Below are 21,310 nucleotides of genomic sequence, written 5' to 3' on the forward strand. Positions count from 1 at the left end.
GTGAAATGTTATGGGAATAAGGACTTGAATTCTGTAAGGCTTGGTTCAAAAAAAGTTTCTTTAAGTTTTCTGTCACTGGTCTCTTTTTATTTAGACTGCTTCCTTTTGCCGCCATCTCATAAACAGCCGTGATGAACATCTGCATGTAAAACAATGTACTGCGCATCAGTGTCCTTCGCATAAGTTCTTAGACGTGGAAATTGCCAGGTCAAATGATAGGCACTGTTTTAGAAACACCCACTTTGTGGAGAAATCTACTAGGGTTCAGGAATGGACGGGTCATGTAGTTCCAAGAATTGTAGCATCCCAGGAACCTGGAAACGTAGCAAGGAGCTAGCATCCGATGTTGAAAAATGAGAGGTGCTGGAAGGGAAGGAATGAATATCTGTGAAGAGTGGAGGAGAATGCCTTTGAGAACTGGATTACTATGAAGACACCCAAATGCTCTGTAGTTGTCAGAGCTCAGGAACAGCTCTTAGGGAACACTGGCCAGGAGAACAGTCCAGCAAGAACGAGAACTGGTATGCCAGCTAGTGGGAACCTCATGGTTTCTGCTCAGGGTGGATTTACATCTCCACTCACCACTTCTCTGCTTGCCAGCACCACCCTAAACATTTCCATGTTTTTTCTGCTCATTGCTTCATAAAGTAGCTCATTTATTTACATTTAGACAAAAACCCATGGGATATTGATTCTTAGCTATACATTTTTGAGAAGTGGAGAATATGCTTGGCTTAGCAAACAAATAGGATTTTTTGCCAAAAGATATTCAGGGTACAGAATCTCAGAACTGTGCTTTAAAGAAGAAACTAACAATGTTTTTAACAAGTTGGAATGCTAATAAACAAGGATTTTTTTCTGTTTTGAAGATAGCTAAATTGCAATGACTCGGGTCTATCTAGATGGGATCATACCTGTGGCGTTAAAGATTGTGAACAATTTGGGATGAACCTAAGTTCTAGAATCAGAACAGGCTTAGATCTGGTGGTGGAAAGTCTTCATCAAGTACTAAGGTTTATGGTAAAATCTGTATGAAGAGTTATTACACGATCTATCCAGAGAAAGGCTTGGGAAGTTTGAGGCAGGTGTCCTGGTACTGAAGAGCTGAGAAGTGAGTTTCTTTGTCAATTGAGATAGAACACAGAACAGTATTATATTGTTCCTCTCACACAGAACAATATTATATTCCCCTTTTTATCTAGATGTACTAACATCTAGACCAGGCATCCCAGAAGATACATCACATTTTTAAGGTACAATCTGTTCTGCCACAGGTGTTTCTGTAACCCCAATTAGCTGATATGCAGTTGGTAAACCGGAGAATGATGTCAGTAAATTGTGGAGATTGTATTGCTTTGTTTGCATTTTTTCCCAGGCAAAGGGATCGGAATAGAGGAGTAGAATTGCTGTTCAGTAGGAAAGGGAAAAGCTCTTAGCTGGAGTGTTGCACAGATGCCCTGTCAGCACTCTGTTAGGGAACCTGCATATGAGGAGCATCCCATGAGCACCTGCAGTAGGGCCTCCTTCCCCAGGGAGGTGTGCCCCAGTCTTGCACATAGGTCGGGTGGCGGCTGCACTCTTCTCCTGCGCTCAGCAGGTCTGCTCCCTTGCTCTTGTGCCTTAAAACAAACATCTCTGTAAAAACGTGGTTAGTGACTTTGCTGCACAGAAAATAAAGCCATCTTTCGATGTAAAGGAGGAAATGGCTTAGCTTAGAACCCTGCCATCTAAACGCTCATGCACTGAGGCTGGACCATGCAGCTCCACATACTGCCAGCGTCCTTGTCTCACGGTCCTCCTGACTCAGGTGAAACGCCCGTCCCAGGTGGCTGTGGCCACCTGAGTGCATGTGCCAGTTCTGTGCGTTGTTTACACAGCCTGGCATAGTGCAGCACCACAGAGTCCCGCGAGTACTTTCCGATTCACATTATACAACTGAAAGCAGATGACTAGTTCATTCAACTCATTTCTCCCAAATAACTCAGACATTACAGACTTTTATTAGGTTGGTGCAAAAGTAGTTGCAGTTTTTGCAATTATTTTTAATCTTTTAAACCGCTATTACTGTTGCACCAACCTAATACCTGTTAGACAACAAAAAGTGGCCATTCCCTTATGTTTATATTTGTCTTTGGTAAATACCACACACACTATTTACTGCGTACACTGTGTACAAAGAACCCTGTCTGCATACTGTGTGCGCCGTGGGATTTAATCATCAGCGCTGTATTGGCAGAGTTGGCATTCAGTCCAAAAATCTTCAAGCTTCTTGCGTTTGCTCCATTGTACCACGCTCGCACTGCTGACTTTGTAATTCTCAAAGTGCTCTTACATCCACTGTCTCTTAGGATATGCATGAAAATCTTACATGGCAGACATTGTTAATTCCATTCTACCAAGAAACAAACTAATACATTATGGAACTAACATTTTAAAAATAAGTAAGGAGGGGCGGACTGGTGGTTCAGTTGGTTAGAGGGAGATCTCTGAACAACAGAGTTGCCAGTTCGATTCCCACATGGGCCAGTGAGCTGCTCCCTCCACAAGTAGATTGAAGACAACAAGCTGCTGCTGAGCTGCTGGTGGGGCGGCCGGATGGCTCAGTTGGTTACAGCGGGAGTTCTCAACAAGGTTGCTGGATCGACTCCCCACAATGGATGGTGGGTTGTGGCCCCTGCAACTAAGATTGAAGACAGCAACTGGACTTGGAGCTGAGCTGCGCCCTCCAAAACTAGATTGTAGGATGACTTGAGCTGATGGGCCCTGGAGAAACACACTGTTCCCCAATAAAGTCCTGTTCCCCCTTCCTGAATAAAAATCTTAAAAAACACACACACACATTTAAAAAACTTATAAAAATAAGTAAAGAAACACCTTTTTATTTTGAGGTAATTGCAAATTGACATGCAGTTGTAAGAAATTACAGGGAAATCCTGTGAGCCCTTCATCCAGTTTCCCCCAGTGGTGACATCTTACATAATAGAGCACAAGGTCATAGCCAGGAAACCGACAGAGACACAGCGCTTGGGCACTCGTGTGTGCGTGTGTCTCTTGTTCTGTGCACTTCTGTCACATTATATACTGGTGACTACTCCAGTCAAGACACAACGGTTCTGCCCCAAAGATCCCTCGAGCACCCCACTGGATGGACGTAACAGGTTAGCTAGTCCCCGGGTGAGGAGTAGCTGAGTGGTTTTCAGTTTCTGGCTACAGTGAACAAAGCTGCTGAGGACATTTACATGCACATTGTGTGGACATGGCTTTTCCTTTCTCTGGGATAAGTGGTCAGAAGAGCCCTGCTGGGCTTTGTGCGCTTTTAATTCCCACAAGGCAGCCGTGTCCACTGTGATCGTTGCCAATTTCTGCTTATGGACCTCAACAGCCTTGGAGGGTCCTGCCCCACTCATTTTTCCCACGAGTCCTGTTATTAGAATGAGCTGTCTTGTTAAATGCAAGGTTTTTGGGGGACACATCTACCATGTCACACCTGGAACACTTACAGCGGGTGGACTGAGGACTGTGGCAGTGGAGAGCATTGTGACGCTGAAGACAGGCTCTCCTCCTCCCACCCAGGGATGATGGCCCCCCCTCCTCTGTCTCGGCACTCAAGCGCCTGGAGCGCAGTCAGTGGACAGATAGGATGGATGTGCGGTTTGGGTTTGAGAGGCTCAAGGAACCGGGCGAGAGGACAGGCTGGCTCATCAACATGCATCCTGTAAGCACCTGGGCGTTTCCTCCTCCCGCCCCTCCTTCCACAGCCTTGTGGTGGCGTGGCCCTTGTGGGAAGAGTGGGTGCCACCTGGGGTGGGAACCTACTGTCCAGGTGAAACAGGTGGACATAAACTGTTTGTAGCTCTCCTACTTTGTTCTTCAAACAGCATTGGGCCATAGAGGCCCTGGGGGGGAAGACTAAGGGGAGGGGTGTCCCTATTGCCCATAAGAATAAACCTTTCAAGGATGAGGGAGAAGTTGAGAGAAATCCGCCCTGAGACTGTTATGATGGGGCTCTTGTGAAAGGGGTGGAGAAAGTGCTCAGTTTCCCACAAGTGGGGAGCACAGGGCCCCTCTACAGAGTGGAGGGTAACCTGCACCTGTGTGGGTGGCCTCTCTTGTAGACTGAGGTTTTAGACGAAGAGAAGCGCTTAGTCAGTGCAGTGGATTACTACTTTATTCAAGATGATGGCAGCAGATTTAAGGTAAGCCCCTGAACCCCAACAAGCTAAGGCCCACTTGGTGATGAGGCACAGCTGGGTCCCAAATGACGAGTGTTCATTCAGCTCTGGGGCTTGGGAGGCTCCTCATGTGCAGCTCCTGAAGCCCCTTGGGAGGGACAGGCCCCTGGGAGCCACGTTACCGGCACCTAAGATGTCCGAGAAGCTCGCGCAGAGAGGCTGAAAGACGGGCAGTGGTGCGTGTCTCAGAGCCCCCCCGCAGCGTGCGCAGGTCCCAACTTCCTGTGGCACCACGTCTTAAGCACTGGGTAGCTCCAGGGAGCACTGGGCATAGGCTGCTCATGGGGTCGCAGCAAACAGCCATCCTCACCCTTCTCCTTTGCCTTCTCATCATCCCGGATGGGTTGGTGACTTGCAGGTGGCCTTGCCCTACAAGCCGTACTTCTACATTGCGACCAGAAAGGTGAGTCTGCTTCATAGAGTCAGTTCGGACAGCCTGTGCCTCCTCTTTCTGTGGGAGGCGTCAGACTCCTCTAGAGAAACAGGCAAGGAAGGAAGTAGGTTTTACTAATGGAAAGTCCTTTCATTACCATCCCGATTTAGGGTTGTGAACGAGAAGTTTCATCTTTTCTCTCTAAGAAGTTTCAGGGTAAAATCGCTAAAGTAGAGACTGTCCCCAAAGAGGATCTGGACTTGGTGAGTGTCACCGTTCCTTCCAGGATATGAGGCTGGGTCCGCTCTGCCAGGAGTGACATGGGAAGAGGCCCCGTTTGGCACCTGAGGGTGTGGGTCGGGACAGAGGAGGAGGCCTTGGTGGCTGTCTGGACATACTCTGGGTGACACCCGTGGGTGGCACAGTGGGTGCCACATGCAGAGCTGGACGAGGTGCTTTGGAGGTCCCAGCCCTTTGACAAGAATATTTACCTTTGAATCGTTCTGCCCTTATGTTCTCTCCCCAGTAAAGTCCTTTTTCTTTTGAACTCTGTCCACTCTGTAGCCAAATCACTTGGTGGGTCTGAAGCGGAATTACATTAAGCTGTCGTTCAACACCGTGGAGGACCTTGTCAGGGTGAGGAAGGAGATCTCCCCTGCCGTGAAGAAGAACCAGGAGCAGAGCCACACCCGCGACACCTACACAGCCATGCTCTCCAGGTAAGCCTCCTTCTCGCACCCACGGCAGCCAGTCGGTCCACAGGGCTGTTGCCCACTTTTCCTGAGTTGAGATGGATAGGAGGTGGGGAAACCCAGCAGTTAAGTGGCCTTTATGACTGGCTCTGATCAATGAGGAAACACTTCTGAGCAATTAAGTAGGATTTCTTACAGTTCTCCAATTCCAATTGTGTTACATAAATAGCATCTCCCCGTGTCATAATTTATTACATCGAGGCTGGGTCTGTGGCTCTAGCACTGAGTTGCTATAACGGTAAAGACATTTTAGATTCCTGATCCCACCACCTTAACACAGTCTGTTCTCATGGTTTCTGGCAAGGGTTAAGCTGTCTACAAATTTCATTAAAGGGCTAGATGATTTACACAGCACCTCTTCTCCAGAGAACCTTGGAGTTATACAGAGAACTTTAATGTAGGACACCAAATATTGTTCTCCAAACTTTCAGACATCAACTGTAGCAGGAAGCAGGGAAAGAGATCAAGAAGAAGAAATCTTGGCAAATTAAAAGTTATGATCACTTCAGAACTTTTCGAATTCTCTGACAAAAGATCATTAGGGACTCTGAACATTTCTACACACACACACACACACACACACACACACTCTCACACTCTCACACTCACACACACACCAGTAGCCCATAATTACTTTTCAGAATATTGCAAGGTGTAACCAGAGACCAAGTCCCCCGAGGCCTTCTCTGAAACTCATTGTCTGTCTTTTCCCCCCTGAACAGTCCATTCAGTATTAGGAAGCTTAGCGGGCTAATATTGGAGAGACTGTTCTAGTGACAGTGATTTTCTGCTTGGATATGATAGGAACAACTATGGTGCAGAAATAGTTACCATTTACCCGTCACTCAACCAAGAACCTTGTGACTGTTACCTCATGACACTCCTGCAGGGTGGGCCTGTTATTGTCATCCTCTTTTTCTTGATGAAGAAACACGCTCAGTGAGAGCGGGTCACATTTGTAGACACACCACCAGAGTAACAGCGCTCTTTCTTCTTTGTTCTTTTAATTACCTACATCCTATAAAATGCACATACCCTAAGCATACACTGAATTTCCTTGTGTGTGTGACTTGCTCGGCTAGGAGGGTCACCCGAGCTCCTTCTTCAGAAGGGTCTGTCCTGGTCACCACAGCCGCATTTCCTCCGTGTGGACGCGGGCCTCCCCTGCAGCCCGAGCGGAGTGTGCACTGAGCGGCACTCTGTTTGCAGTGTCCTGCAAGGCGGCAGTGTGATCCTCGACGAAGAGGAAGCCTCTAAGAAGACTGCCGACCAGCTGGACAACATCGTGGATATGCGGGAGTACGATGTGCCCTACCACATCCGTCTCTCCATCGACCTGAAGATCCACGTGGTGAGTGGGCCATGCCTCACGGCGGCGCAGCCCAGTCCACTGGAAACAGACGTGAGCTCGCTGTTAAATGTGCCCCACATCCCACAGGCTCACTGGTACAATGTCAGGTACCGAGGAAACGCCTTTCCAGTGGAGGTCACCCGCCGGGATGACCTGGTCGAACGACCTGTAAGTACTGTTCTCATGTCTGCATCCTGAATGTCCCCTGGGTTTCTGCAGAGATCTAATTCAGTGCTGACAGTTGACTTTGATAGAAAGACTTGTTTGCTTCTTTTCCTCAAATACTTTCATAATAGATTGTGGAGTATTCACTTTCCTGCTTCATTTCTGACTGAGAGTATAATTTCCTTTTGCACCTGCATGTCACGAGGTGACGTCAGTATCTGAGCGAGGCTGGATCGCAGCGCCCGAGGGAGCGCTCTGACTTCTGGGCAGTCAGTAGTGAAGTGATGTGGGGAAACAGGTTCACTAGGGATTGAAAATGGATTCAGGCCTCGGTTCGGGGACAGCTCTGTGGTCTTGGGAAGGTCTCTACTCTGTTTTCTCATTTCCAAAATGATGATGTCGGCGCTACCACAGTCTTCTGGCAGGGTTGGCATACGGTCAAGAAGAATGCATTGGAACGTGCTCTGAGACTCAGGTGTTCTGCAGTTCTCTGGCTTTCCTATGACCAAGTCTTTTCCTGTCCGTGTTGAGTTTTCATACCATCAGTGAATCGTGGTGTTTGATGTGGGTCAGTCAGCCCCGAGGTACCTATCCCACTCTTGGAAACCTTACCCCGTGGCAGCTGGACTCTTGCTTGTAGCAGGTGGAGGTGGAGCAGCTGGTGGTGGGTGTCGAAAGGACCCCTGTCTCCAGAGCTCAGCTGGGTTTGTGGTCGGCTTAATGCTACATTTGGTCCCTCCAGGATCCTGTGGTGTTGGCATTTGACATTGAGACGACCAAGCTGCCCCTCAAGTTTCCCGATGCTGAGACTGACCAGATTATGATGATTTCCTATATGATCGATGGTCAGGTGAGCAGTGCCTTCTGGGATGTATGCTCCCTGGGAACAGGGCCCTTGTCTGGTCCCCCACCCCGTGATTAGTATTTTTGGGGTGAATAATGAGTGAGTGTAATCCCAAAAATGAAAAGCAAGCTGTTCTGCCATCCAGCCATGTTCCCGCCTTCTGATCGAAATCAGACATTGGGGCTTAGGTAGCGCGTCTCTTCTTGGAGAGCTGGGGCACCGTCGAGGTGCCGCAGAGATTTCTGTAGCAGGAGTTTCTGGGCCGAGTGTCAGGAGGCATGTGTCTCTGGCTTGTGTCTGACCCCCGCTGACTGCTGGTGAATTCCCAGGGCTACCTCATCACCAACAGGGAGATTGTTGCTGAGGACATTGGTGACTTTGAGTTCACCCCCAAGCCGGAATACGAAGGGCCCTTCTGTGTCTTCAATGAACCCGATGAGGTACAGAGGTGTCCCTGGGAAGCTGCTGGTGGGTGGTGAATGGGAAGGGGAGGCGTGTTGACTCTTCAGGCCTCGGCCCGCACAGCAGCTTCTGGGCTGGGTGTGTGCGTCCTCGCCTGCCCGTGGGGAGGCGCAGTGGGCAGGTCCAGGGCCGGCGTGAGGAGCTCCTGAACGTGGGCAGGTGCGGGGAAGAGCTGGAAGGAGAGGAAATGCAGCCAGCTGAGTCTGGGGCTCCTTGAATCCAGGTTCATCTAATCCAAAGGTGGTTTGAACACGTCCAGGAGACCAAGCCCACCATCATGGTCACCTACAACGGGGACTTTTTTGACTGGTGAGTCTAATGTCTAATTTGTACATAACGAGAGTTCAAGAGGGGACGTTACAGGACACTGAGTACACTTAGTGCTGCAGGTCTGTCCTCTGAGAAATGGCTGAGATGGAACAAAGTAGGAGGGGCAAGAGCACCTCACCCGAGTGAGGAGCTCCTGGGTCGGCGGGATCCCCTGCTGGCCTTCTCCTGTCTCTGAGGGAGTTAGGGACTCACTGCCCTGTGTGCTTGTCCATCTTCCCCAGGCCCTTCGTGGAGGCCAGAGCAGCAGCCCACGGACTGAGCATGTACGAGGAGATTGGGTTCCAGAAGGACAGCCAGGGGGAGTACAAGGCGCCCCAGTGCATCCACATGGACTGTCTCAGGTGAGCCGCGCTGCTCCCCTGGCCACTCGTCAGCGTGTCCTGAGGACTGTCAGTGAGTGGGGTCCAGGCTCCCTTCTCGCTCACACCAGTCCTGTCTGTACCCTCTCGGGGGATGGCGGCACCTCTGAGAAGCAGCTCCCCTCACTGGGGACACAGCTGTTGGCTCTGGCTGGGTCCTGGGATGTGATGTCTGTCGTCACCTGCTCCCCGTGCAGCAGACATGTTGAGCGTTGGGCCTCAGGGCAGGGCCGGCCAGCCAGAAAGAAAGGCCTGGGATGAGGTCCCTCGCCTCCCCGCCCCACCGAGCGCGGGCTGTGGTGGCCCAGAGTGCCAAGGTTGGCTAGAGGTCTCACGAGCTTTCGAGCCTTCGGTGCCCTATGGGGAGGTCGTTTCATCTCGGCTGTCATGGGAGCCATCAACACATTTAAAGCTGATCCATCTTTTTGTTAGGCTTCTGGTGCGCGCGCTGGAGGGGTTAGGCCTGGCTATAATGTGAACAGGAGTGAAGAGAAGGGTGGGTTTAAGATATTTGAGAGGCGAGAACTTGGGGTCTACAGATTTGGGGTGCGTGAGCACAGGGAAGCCTGGTTCTCAGGATTTGGCGTGGGCTTTCAAGTGTAGGGCAGAGCCTAGGTCACAGGTAGAAGCAGGCCTGGGAGCTCCATCCACGTGGAGACTGTGGTGGTGAATGGACTGCAAGGGAAGTAAGAGGAGAGGTGGGGGCCTCAGCGACGTGGCAGTGCCGGGTAGGCCAGCGTGGGGTGTTCTAGGTGGAGGCCAGGGGCACAGGGGTGGACGGGGGCAGTAGGAGCTGCGGGCCCAGGAGGTGGTGTCAGTCATTGGGAGGAAGTGAAGACGGGCACAGGGGTCGTGGGGCACGGGGTGTCCTTGCGTGTTTCCCTGCTAAAGGACCACGTACAGACAGGAGGGAGTATGACGGCAGGGCCTGAGGGCTGGGCGGGCAGGGCAGAGCCCAGCAGCCCTGGTAGACAGGCCGCGGAGGGTGACAGCTCCTGCCCACTCCCACCCCGCTCGCATCCCTTTCCCCACAAGGACAGGAGGGAAGCGGAGCCTGGAGCACTTGCTGGGCAGCTCCTTGTGTTGGCAGGTGTGTCTGCGAACTTAACTGGCTCAAGGGCCCTGTGCTGTCTGGCGTATCTTCCTGTGTCCAGTTTGTGGCCACTCTTGGATTCCTGGCCTTTGTTCTCCTCTCCTTCCCAGGTGGGTGAAGAGGGACAGTTACCTTCCGGTGGGCAGCCACAACCTCAAGGCGGCCGCCAAAGCCAAGCTGGGCTATGACCCCGTGGAGCTGGACCCTGAGGACATGTGCCGGATGGCCACGGAGCAGCCCCAGGTTCGTGCTGCAGTGCCGGCGCCGCACCTTGTGGGGGGGCGATCCCATGGGGGGGACATGGCCCTTACTCCGCTCTCTCTTCAGACGTTGGCCACATACTCGGTGTCAGACGCAGTGGCCACGTACTACCTGTACATGAAGTACGTCCACCCCTTCATATTTGCTCTGTGCACCATCATCCCCATGGAGCCCGACGAGGTCAGTGGTCCCACTGCACGGCCCGCTGCCCCACGTGGGCTGGCCCTGGTCGGCTGAGCCTGGCGTCTCCTGCAGGTGCTGCGGAAGGGCTCTGGGACGCTGTGCGAGACCTTGCTGATGGTGCAGGCTTTCCACGCCAACATCATCTTCCCCAACAAGCAGGAGCAGGAGTTCAACAAGATGACCAATGATGGCCACGTGCTGGACTCTGAGACCTACGTGGGCGGCCACGTGGAGGCCCTGGAGTCCGGCGTGTTCCGCAGTGATATCCCCTGCCGGTTCAGGATGGTGCGCCCCCTTTCCCCACCGGGTACCCCAGGCTCGGTCGCCCCCAGAAGCCACAAGGGCTGAAGTAACACCACGGCCCCTGCGGCCCTCACTGGCCGTCCTGTCTGGGCTGCCCTGGGCTGGGACCCTGCAGGCTCAGGATTCGGCTCCTTCCGGAGCGCAGTCTGCAGCCTACCCTGAGGTAGGCTGCGTGGCGCTGGGGCGGGTTCCCGTCTGACCTGGGTCCTCTCCGTCATTTGCACTAGAATCCCGCCGCCTTTGACTTCCTGCTGCAACGCGTGGAGAAGACCATGCGTCACGCTATCGAGGAAGAGGAGAAGGTACCCATGGAGCAGGTCGCCAACTTCCAAGAGGTAACGCTCAGGGAGGGGACAGTGTGGCACGGGCAGCCTCGGCAGCCTGGCTTCATTCCCGAGCATGTTCATTCCACACCTACTGCGTGCTGCTGCTGGGGCACGGAGACAGATGACTCAGGGTGTCTCCTGATCTGGTAGGACAGCTGTGACAGTGTGGTCACAGTGCATGACCCGACTTGGTGTGGTCGGGGAGTTTCACAGGAAGACACCGGGCTCCTGAGCAGGCTGTGGGGACGTTGAGGGGCTGCGGGCAGAGACGGCAGTGCTGGCTCTCATGCCCAGGTCACCTGGACTCTTTGTCAGCAGTGAGGAGCCACTGGAGGGTTTTAATTTCTTTTTTTGTTAAGGAGACTTTAAAAATGATGAGAGTGAATTCCTAGAAGTTACAGAGTAGAATAAAGTAACTATAAAATCCATCAAAAATGGTGGAAAGCACCATTTACAAAGTGTGTCACATGACTGGAGACCCTAGGCACCTCCCCTGGTGTTTCCTCTGTTCCCTTGGACACAGCACAGCTCATGTCTGTCGGGCGCCTCTCGACAGTGCAGCATATCCAGTGACTCCAGGGGTGTGGCATTTTTACCATTTTAGGATTGGTTTTAAGAAATACCTGAACGGATTCACTAGGCAAAATTCAAAGAAGAATGTGTGCATGTCCTTTGCGAACTGAAGTGCTGTACAGCTGCTGTCAGCTCCAGCTATCATATACAGTGTGGACTCTGAGCCACCCTGGGAAGAAAAGGATGTAGGCGGAGGGACAAGTGTGAGCGAAAACACGTCCCAGGAAAGGAGCACAGGTGTCACTTTCAGGTCTGGGAAACGAGTGAGTCAGTGAGCTGATCAGAGGCAGCGCAGGCGCCGGAGCGACTGCAGCTGTGATCAGTGTAATAGGCCCACACTGCAGGCCAGCGGTTCCCAAGTCTCGGGTTGGAGTTCTTAGGACACAGTGACCTTATCACACACATACACACCGAGTGTTCTGTTTTAAATGCTTTGGGGAGTGAATAAAAATATATGACTGTCAGAGCCTATTTAGCTTTATTCCCATGTAGTCCGTGACTGGTTTTGTTTTTAGGACGATGTTTTTATTTCTAGAAGCTCTATTTGTTCTTTTTCCAATGTGCTTTATTTTATAAAAAGTGGACTTTCTCTTCCTGTGTTTTAGATTTTTGGTCTCTGGTAGTTTTTTATTTTATTTTATTGGGGGACTATTGGGGAAGAGTGTGCTTCTCCAGGGCCCAACACCTCTAAGTCGTTGTCCTTCAATCTACTTGTGGAGGGCAGAGCTCACTGGCCCATGTGGGAATCGAACCGACAACCCTGTTGTTCAGAGCTCCTTCTCTAACCAACTGAGCCATCCGGCCACCCCGGATGTCTCTAGTATTTTTAATTACGCTCATTTCAGCATATTTAGGAGATTTATTTCCTGAATTTTGGGGGGGTTGCTGTCCTCTGTGTCCGCTGTCGGCCACTGTGGGTGTCTCTTCCTACACTCAGATTTTGGAGTGAGAATTCATCTTCAGCAAGGAATCCAGGTGGCCTCTCAAGGGCTGTTGTCAAGTACTTGTACAGTTGTTTCTGCCTGGGTCCCCAGAGGGGACACTGGGCTGGGTCCCTTCTTACCTGGCTCCTTGGCTGGACGTTCCCAGACCAAGTGAGAAGTATAATGTAGACAATAGATCCTTTAGAGGGACCAGCCTGTGGAGACATGTTCAGGCAAGGTACCTTCTTCACCCAGAGCCCAGAATAGACGGGGTTCTGGTGAGCAGACTGGTTCTGGTTTAGCCTTCTGTGCAAGTGGCCTTTGCGGGTCCTGCCTTTATTGGAAATTCTGTTTCATCTCCCTCTTGTGTGTAGGTCACCTCTCCTTGAGGAGGCTGGAGAAAGGAGCAGCAGGGCTCCTGGAACAGGTCGAGTCGGCTGTGCTCTCAGGGGCCTGTGTCGGCGCTGGGATGGCTGGGCTCCCTCCCCGTGTCTGGCAGGACAGCTGCTCGTGCGCTCCTCCTGGGGTCTGTAGTTGGGTTCATGCAGGCCCTGCCTATGTGACTGGCCCCAGGAGAAGAAGCCTGGCGCTGGGTCTCTGGGGGCTTACCTTGGAGGTGGCACTGCGTACTGCTGTCAGCTCGGTGCTGGAAGGAGGAATCTCCTCCCATCTTGAGCCTGCTCTTGACTTCACCTGACGTGTCTTTCCCCTTGTCTGACTTGGCCTTGTCCTCTCACTGAGTCACCAGACCTGGCATGGCCCTGGGACACCAGGTCAGCTCCCTGTTCCGGTTTATAGTTCACACATCGCTTTGTACTCGGCATGACTGAGCAGCTCACTTCTGCACAGATAGGGAGAGTTTTTCTAGTTCAGGCGGCTTTTCCAGGTGTTTGGTATCAGGAGGGTCTTCAGGCAAACAGCTCAGGCTCGGCTGGAACCAGAAATCTGAGTCATCGGTTCACAAAGTCCCACTGAAGGTCACCCGGCACTGCATTTGGTCTGAGGCCTGGGCTTGAGCCCACGCCAACAGCTCACTCGTCAGCTGCAGGCTTGCTGGGTGGGACACGCGCACCTCGGGGACCCACGGGGCCCTCGGCAAGGGTGACTGCTGGTATTTTGGCCAGGTCTCGCACTCGCTGGCAGATGGGCCCTGCCATATGAAGCCACAGACAGCCTTCTGAAGTTCTCTCCCAACCCTGAAAGTTCTGGGATGGAGGCTGCAGCTCCCACCACGCTGCCCTTAGTAGGGCTGTGCTCCCATGACACCTCCCATAGCCCTGGGCCTGGTGCTGGTGGCTGGTGTCCGTCTGGGACCTGTGGTGCTTTCCTTGTTACTGTGTAGTCTCCAGTTTTTGCTGGGTCACCATCCTCCACTTCTTCTTCGTCTGCAGGTGTGTGATCAGATTAAGAACAAGCTCACCTCCCTGAAAGATGTTCCTAACAGAATCGAGTGTCCCCTTATCTACCACCTGGATGTGGGGGCTATGTACCCAAACATCATCCTGACGAACCGCCTGCAGGTGAGACAGACTACCTGCATCCGGACTGAGGCCTTCCTACCTGAGCCTAACTGCTCCCTCCTTCTTCCCGCGCTCTCCGCAGCCCTCTGCCATGGTGGACGAAGCCACCTGTGCTGCCTGTGACTTCAACAAGCCCGGAGCAAACTGTCAGCGCAAGATGGCCTGGCATTGGAGGGGCGAGTTCAGTGAGTGGCGGCCGGGCGGGGGGTGCTCAGCGGAAGCGGACGGGCTGGTCTCCATCGTGCTTCTTCTCCGCTGTCACCCCTCTAGTGCCGGCCAGCCGCAGCGAGTACCATCGGATCCGGCACCAGCTGGAATCGGAGAAGTTCCCTCCCTTGACCCCAGAGGGTCCAGCCCGGGCCTTTCATGAGCTGTCGCGCGAGGAGCAGGCCAAATACGAGAAGAGGAGACTGGCAGGTGAGCAGCCCGGACTTGGCCATGGCTTTCCCAACACCGCGTCTCCCTCTTTTGGGCCTCGGTAGGGCTGTGTTGGTGGGACACAGCCTGGGGTCACTTAAACCAGTCGCTGAACTCATCAGATCATGGCAAACTAGTTCTTCCTGTAAGCTTCACTAGTGTTCCGACACTGGACTCTCCTTCTCGTGCTTTTGGTGTATTCACTCACCCATTCACTCTGGACCACCTCGCTTTCTAGTGGTCTGCCCCTTCTGTTAGCCCAGAGCTGCCTAGAGCTGTGTCTGTTGCGTCCGCTGCCTCCTTGCCTTCCTTTGGCCAGTTAGAAGGCTCACGTGCTCCCCCTCCCGCCTGTGCCCTAGATTACTGCCGGAAGGCCTACAAGAAGACCCACGTGACCAAGGTGGAGGAGCGCCTCACCACCATCTGCCAGCGGGAGAACTCCTTCTACGTGGACACCGTGCGTGCCTTCCGCGACCGGCGCTATGAGTTCAAAGGTCTCCACAAGGTGAGTCTGACCTTTGTGGGGTCACGACGGAGTCTAATTTCTGAGGTGAGGATCCTTGTTTGGCGCTGTCTGGAGTCGTGGGATGTACAGGCATGTCAGGTTCCTGCTTTCAGTTCTTGTGTGTGTATGCCCAGATGTGGAATTGCTGGATGCTATGGTAATTGGGTTTTCAATCTTCTGAGAAACCGCCATACCATCTCACTTTATTAACTCTTAAATTACTTGTTTATCTGTCTCCCTCATCGGACAAGCCCTGGAAGTGTAGTGACTGTCTCATTCTTTAGAGTCTAATGCAGTCACTGGCACATAGTAGGCACTCAGTAAATGTCTATAAAGTGTTTTGCTTTTTAAATACCAAACCTTTAAAAACATTTTTTTCTCAGATTGGATGGGGAGTTTACTGAAATATTTTTGGTCTTCTCTGCATTTCTTTATCAGTTGCTTCTTCCAGGGACCTCCTGAGTAGCTCTGGTTCCCTTAAACCCAGTCGTTCCAGACACAGACAGGCCTAGCTCCTCGACCCAGAACACGTTGGCCTCAGGGCAACCCGTGGCATCACGGAAGTTGTGGACACAGTGTCCTAAGCCTGCCAGCACCTCTTGGCTACGACTAGTCAGCACAGTGAAGCAGGCGGGGCTAATCTGCCAGCCCAGGGGGGGGAGCTGTCGCTCGGCCTCTCCTTTGAGGCTTGGCACCCTGAGCCATGCAGTCTGTCTGTGGTTGCCATGTGCCCCCTCTGCTGGCACAGAGGGTCTTGCGTCCACCCAGGCACAGCCTGCATAATCCGATGGCTCTTAGTGTGATGCAAATTCATCAAGATGGTTACTGAGAGCTGGTATGTGCCAGACACTCTTCTAAGTACTGACAGTCGCCAGCTGGGGGAGGAAAGGCGAAACGTTCAGATGAGAGGAGCCCGTCATGCTCGACCACTGTGATGGGGACAGAAATGCAGCTGGGGTAGGACGTTCAGACGTTCCAGTGCCCGTGGCCACACCCTCCCTGGTGGTCGTTGGGCCACTCTGTGGAGGTAAACCTGGCAAAGGGTTAAGTCCCACCCTTTTGGGTAGGCAGTTGTGTGGGTTTTGACAAACACGCCACACTGAAGAGTCCAGCACCTTCCAACCCTGGGCCCAGTACCGGCCAGGCAGTGGCTGGCCCAGCAGTACTGGCCAGTGAGGACACTGTTACCCTGGGGCATTGCTGCAAATGATGAGCACCTGGCTCTCTGCCTGTCAGCCGCACCTGAGTTGTGTTATTTGAGAGACCCTGGAACTCAACTTGTCAAGTGTGTAGGTAAGAGTAAACCAAGTAACAGGACCCAGATAGGGAGTCCCTGGGCCTCTGGTGGAGCAAAGGCCCCGCCTCTTTGTTGGTCTCCAGACGCAGCTTCAGTCCCTTCTCCAGCTCCATGTCAGGTTCCGGGCTCTGTACCAGGGCACTGACGTTGCCCCAAGTCTGAGGTGTCCACGTGGAGTATCTCCTCCTGTCCTTGGACTCGCAGGAAGTAAAAATGTAATGTGGGCCTGTTCTTTGCACTCAGCAGCCCTTTCAGGACATCTCCTTCCAAGGGGCAGTTCTAGATGAAAGGTGAATGGGGACATGGGAGAAGCAGGCGTTGGGGTCATGCAGACCCTGTGAGGGATGAGTCGATGTCGGACGCCGTGCCCTGTTCAGTTTCTTGGGGTAGGAGCAGGAGCACGTCCTTGTCCCTAGAAGTTGTGCTGAGGTGTGCAATCTGCAGCTTTCTACTGGTAGTGCCATCAGAGATGGAGTGAAAGAAGTGTGGCAGATACCAGTAGAGGCCTATAGACAGGAAGTGCCCATGTGAGTGACCTTGGCATGACAGCTTCGTGTGTGCATGGTTTGCAGGTGTGGAAGAAGAAGCTGTGTGCGGCCGTGGAGGCAGGTGACGCAGCGGAGGTGAGGCGCTGCAGGAACATGGAGGTGCTGTACGAGTCGCTGCAGCTCGCACACAAGTGCATTCTCAACTCCTTCTATGGCTACGTCATGCGCAAAGGGTGCGTCATGAGCACAGGGTGCCTTAGCACCAGGGGCCGGAGAGGGCAGGGCTGTGGGCTGCCACATCCCCTCCAGTAGGCCTCAAGGGGCGTCTGCACCAGTGCACGCCGTGGTCTCAGCATCCTGGGCTAGAGACGTGATTTGGTAGTTTCGTATGTGTGTGTGTGTGTGTGTGTGTGTGTGTGTGTGTGTGTGTGTATGTGTGAGACTTAGTGAATGTCACCACTCGGGACGTGGAGAGAGGGTCTGCACAGTTACTAAGCAGCACCATGTGGGTAATGAGGGATGTCAAGCCGTCTGAGAAGTGGAGAGAGCCAGCAGATGGGGTCTCACAGCCGCTGTGGACACTGTTCTGGGGTTAGGGGTGCAGGAGATTAATTGAGGTGGGGCCTGAGCGTGTCCATTGGACATGACCAGGTGGGTGGGGCCTCGGGCAGAGCAGGTCTTAAAGGGGAGACCTGGCCACTGGGTGGGGACGCTAGGACAGTCAACAGGGCAGCTCTGGAGAAGGAGAAAGGCTGTGGCACAGGGACTGGCCTTGAGGGAGGGTCATTCTGTTTATTCATGTTGCTTTTTAATGGCACTGGGGAGGATGAGAGCAGGGCTGGAACCTGAGCAGAGTTCCCGGGCAGGGACCATGAGCCAGCGGGTGGCAGGAAGCCGAGCGTGCCTGTGGCCTTGTTTTCCCTGAGAAGCTGGAGGGTGTGCATGGGGCTTGGGAGAATGGAGAAGGCATGAGATGGTTGGTGCTGCGGATGGTGGGAGAGGCTCATGGGGACACGTGACCATCTGGGCTGCTATGGGGAGTCCCACTGAGCCTGAGGTCCTGAGCTGTTGCAGGGGCAGCATGCTGCGTCCTTCCAGCTCATCCTTCCTGAGCTGAGCCCCACACCCTCAGCACAGAGCGGATTCCACCTTAGTCCTCTTGCCCTACTCCAGAGTCCCCCTCTTGGTATCCTCTCTCCTGACCTGTCCTAATGAGCCTGTGACTGTCCTCCCCAGGGCCCGCTGGTACTCCATGGAGATGGCCGGCATTGTCTGCTTCACAGGGGCCAGCATTATCACGCAGGCGCGGGAACTGATCGAGCAGATTGGGTGAGCACCGTGGGCCGGTAGGGCTGCAGTGGGAGAGAACGGCTAGGAGAAGAGGGAGCTGGAAACGGGTGGGCGTCTCACTGCTGCGTTCATGGCCAGGAGGGGCCTCCGCCGCATCCAGACTTGACAGGGGCTTCTCGCTACCTGGGGCCCCAGGGCCGTATCCATGTGTCCTCATTTCTGTTTCTCTGAAGGAGGCCCTTAGAGCTGGACACAGATGGAATATGGTGCGTGCTGCCCAACAGCTTCCCTGAAAACTTTGTCATCAAGACAACGTGCGTGAAAAAGCCCAAGGTGACCGTGTCCTACCCTGGGGCCATGTTAAACATCATGGTCAAGGTGAGCCTGGGCCTCCAGATGGGGCTCCTGGGGGCGTGGGCTCCTCGCACCAGCATGGTGGGGCCGGGGGAAAGTGGCCTGAGGCATCTCTCAGGCCAGCGCGCTCACCTTCCTGGGCTCAGTGCCCTGCCTCCACCACCCCATTTTCTGTGCGGCCTGAGTTCACGTTGCCGGAGCGAGTGTACCGTCTTTCAGCACAGTACCCACACTGCTTTGCTCGTCACTTTTTATTTCGGAATCATTTTACACTTACAGAAAAATTACAAAAGTAGAACAGAGTTCTGCTTCCCTGACGTTGATATCCACAAACCATGGCCCGGCTGTCAGAGCCAGGCCACTCGGGCAGACTGACACTGGAACCAAACTCAGTCTATTGGATTTCCCAGTTGTCTCAGGACCCCAGCTGCGTGTAGTCGTCTGTCTCCTTAGTGCCCCGCCATCTGCATGACCGGGACACTTCCATGAGTGCCGGGCAGGTATCTAGTGTCTGCCCCTCAGCTTGGCCTTGTCTATTTTACCTTGTTCTTACACCGAGGTTATTTGGGCTTTTGGAGGAACGCCACAGAGGTGACGTGCCCTGTGTGGTTTTGTCGTGCGTGGTGTCAGGATCTGCACTTGCTGTCCCTCCACAGCTGCGGCCTGACGGCTTCCCCACTGCCACGCTCTGGAAGTCCACACCGGGCGGCCTTGAGCTGCCCGCCCAGAGCGGGCTGTGCAAGTCTGGCCACGTGTTAGAGCAGCAGAGTAACGAGTGAGCCTTGAGGATATGCTGTGAAACTGCGGGTGTCCTGCTCCTCCCTGAACGGGAGCACTCGCTGGGCGCCCTCACCAGTCGTCCCGGTGTTCTCTGCTGGGTTTCCCTCTGGTGAATCCGTTGTCCTCCTTCCCAACACTTATTAATGGCACTGTGTGGGAGGAGTCATCACCCGTTCCTCGCTCCCTGGTTTACTTGGTGGTTTATGTCCATGTCATCCGTGGATACTGGTACACTGGTGTGTGACCCACGACTGCCGGCTGTGTTTGCAGCTCAGCTCGCTCCCTGTTGGCCTTTGGGCTCCTTCACATTTGCCCACATGTTTGCGACACGCTCCGTCCTGGGGCTTCGGTTGGGTTTGGTGGGTACTTTCTTACCGCCTGGTACTACAAGACGCTCCAGCCTCATGTTATATTTTCCTACCTCAGCCCTGGAATCAGCCACTTCTCTAAGCAGCCTGGGTTCCTTTTAGTGGAGATGGTGCTAGAAACTGAGGTCGGGGCCAGTGTGCTCATTGACGCCACCCTGTCACTGCTTGTAGCTGCTCACTGTGAGTTGAGCTAGGGGATACATGGATGTTTAGTAACCCCACACCCACCCATACTTACTTGCAGTCGTGTTGACATGTATGACCTGAGCCCGTTGCTACATCGGGCACCGATGTCGGCCATTCCCTTAGTAGTAACTTCTTCCTCTTGCAGAGAGTAAACATACCCGATTTTCTCAGTACACTTATTTGTTTGTTCAGCCCTAGTGTACGTGTAACAGCTCCAGGACAGTGCCGGCAGTGCTGTTCGCTCACCTTTGTTCTCGTTGCTCGTCTTCACCACCTACTCAGCATGGTTGTCTGTTATGTCCGTATCCCTCTGTCTCGCAGCCCTTCAGCGGGCTCTGTCATCCATCAATAATGCCCTGGGTTCTTTTGTGCCAGTCTGCGGTCCCTCTGGCATCACCTGATTGACTGGTTGAATGTTTCCTAATTTGCTTACAGTAAAATTCCCTTTATGGAGTGAAGCTCTGTGTGTTTTGACCCACACGTAGCGTCATGTGTCCACCACCACAGAGCAATGCCAGAGTTCCATCACCCCAAAGGTTCCTGCATGCTGCCCCTTTGTCATCAGCCCCCAACCCCAAGCCCTGGCTACCCCAGTGTGTTCTTTGTGTGCTAATCTTGCCTTTTCCAGAGCATCCTGTGCGTGCAAACACAGAGTGCAGACTCCTGGACTCAGCAGAGTGCAGTTTGGCTCATCCACGTGTGACACGTGTCAGCACTTGATCCCTTTGTCTTGCCCAGTGGCACCCATCGTACGGAAGAGCCCCATTTGCTGACCTGTCCACTGCTTGGAGGGCAGCCGGTCGGTTGCAGGTGTGACGATGACAACTGAGGCTGCCCTTTCGTCCATGTCCACAGGAAGGCTTCACCAATGAGCAGTACCAGGCGCTGGCCGAGCCTGCCTCGCTCACCTATGTCACCCGCTCAGAGAACACCATCTTCTTTGAGGTCGACGGGCCCTACCTGGCCATGATTCTCCCAGCCTCCAAGGAGGAGGGCAAGAAACTGAAGAAGAGGTGGGCTCCCACAGCCTCCGTGCTTAGGAAGGGGACAAATGGGTCCAACCCAGCAGCCTGTCCAGGACGGGTACAGACTTCGGTTCTGTTTGTGGCCTTCCGGGTTCAGTTTGAAAAGCTGTTGTCAGCACTGACGCCCCGGCTCTGTCCTCCACCTGGTAGATTCTACAGGCTGCAGGCCCTTGAGACATTTCTGTGTGGGAAAAATAAAGCTCCGGGTAGAGGCATTGGCTGCTGGACGGAGTAGGAGGGAGGGTCGGAGGAGGTGGAGGGAGAGGGCGGCAAGAAGCGGCGTTCCAGGCCCTTTCACAACCGTGCTCACCTGTGTTTCCAGATACGCTGTGTTCAACGAGGATGGTTCCCTGGCCGAGCTAAAGGGCTTCGAGGTGAAGCGCCGTGGGGAGCTGCAGCTGATTAAGATCTTCCAGTCCTCCGTGTTCGAGGCTTTCCTCAAAGGCAGCACCCTGGAGGAAGTGTACGACTCCGTCGCCAAGGTGGCCGACTACTGGCTGGACGTGCTGTACAGCAAGGTATAGTCGCCCCTCACCTGGCTCTCAGGTCC

At 53.5% G+C, this 21,310-nt stretch overlaps 1 protein-coding gene across 1 annotated transcript in view; it reads left to right on the forward strand.

The window, feature by feature from the left end:
* The first annotated feature begins 3,610 nt into the window (after positions 1–3,610).
* The window catches only part of POLE (DNA polymerase epsilon, catalytic subunit), a 36,031-nt gene continuing 18,331 nt past the window's right edge, over positions 3,611–21,310 (forward strand). The window contains exons 1-24 of the mRNA XM_081037190.1: positions 3,611–3,715; positions 4,116–4,196; positions 4,591–4,635; positions 4,776–4,868; positions 5,170–5,324; positions 6,567–6,708; positions 6,796–6,876; positions 7,616–7,723; positions 8,047–8,157; positions 8,403–8,488; positions 8,731–8,850; positions 10,072–10,204; positions 10,289–10,402; positions 10,478–10,690; positions 10,936–11,043; positions 13,922–14,050; positions 14,133–14,235; positions 14,321–14,467; positions 14,827–14,972; positions 16,842–16,990; positions 17,994–18,086; positions 18,281–18,425; positions 20,591–20,748; positions 21,083–21,278. Coding sequence (XP_080893316.1) covers positions 3,641–3,715; positions 4,116–4,196; positions 4,591–4,635; positions 4,776–4,868; positions 5,170–5,324; positions 6,567–6,708; positions 6,796–6,876; positions 7,616–7,723; positions 8,047–8,157; positions 8,403–8,488; positions 8,731–8,850; positions 10,072–10,204; positions 10,289–10,402; positions 10,478–10,690; positions 10,936–11,043; positions 13,922–14,050; positions 14,133–14,235; positions 14,321–14,467; positions 14,827–14,972; positions 16,842–16,990; positions 17,994–18,086; positions 18,281–18,425; positions 20,591–20,748; positions 21,083–21,278 — 2,931 coding nt within the window. The 5' untranslated portion in view covers positions 3,611–3,640. The remainder of the gene's footprint in view (positions 3,716–4,115; positions 4,197–4,590; positions 4,636–4,775; positions 4,869–5,169; positions 5,325–6,566; positions 6,709–6,795; positions 6,877–7,615; positions 7,724–8,046; positions 8,158–8,402; positions 8,489–8,730; positions 8,851–10,071; positions 10,205–10,288; positions 10,403–10,477; positions 10,691–10,935; positions 11,044–13,921; positions 14,051–14,132; positions 14,236–14,320; positions 14,468–14,826; positions 14,973–16,841; positions 16,991–17,993; positions 18,087–18,280; positions 18,426–20,590; positions 20,749–21,082; positions 21,279–21,310) is intronic.

Source organism: Rhinolophus hipposideros (assembly GCF_964194185.1).
Source record: "Rhinolophus hipposideros genome assembly, chromosome: 24".
NCBI classification, from domain to species: domain Eukaryota; kingdom Metazoa; phylum Chordata; class Mammalia; order Chiroptera; family Rhinolophidae; genus Rhinolophus; species Rhinolophus hipposideros.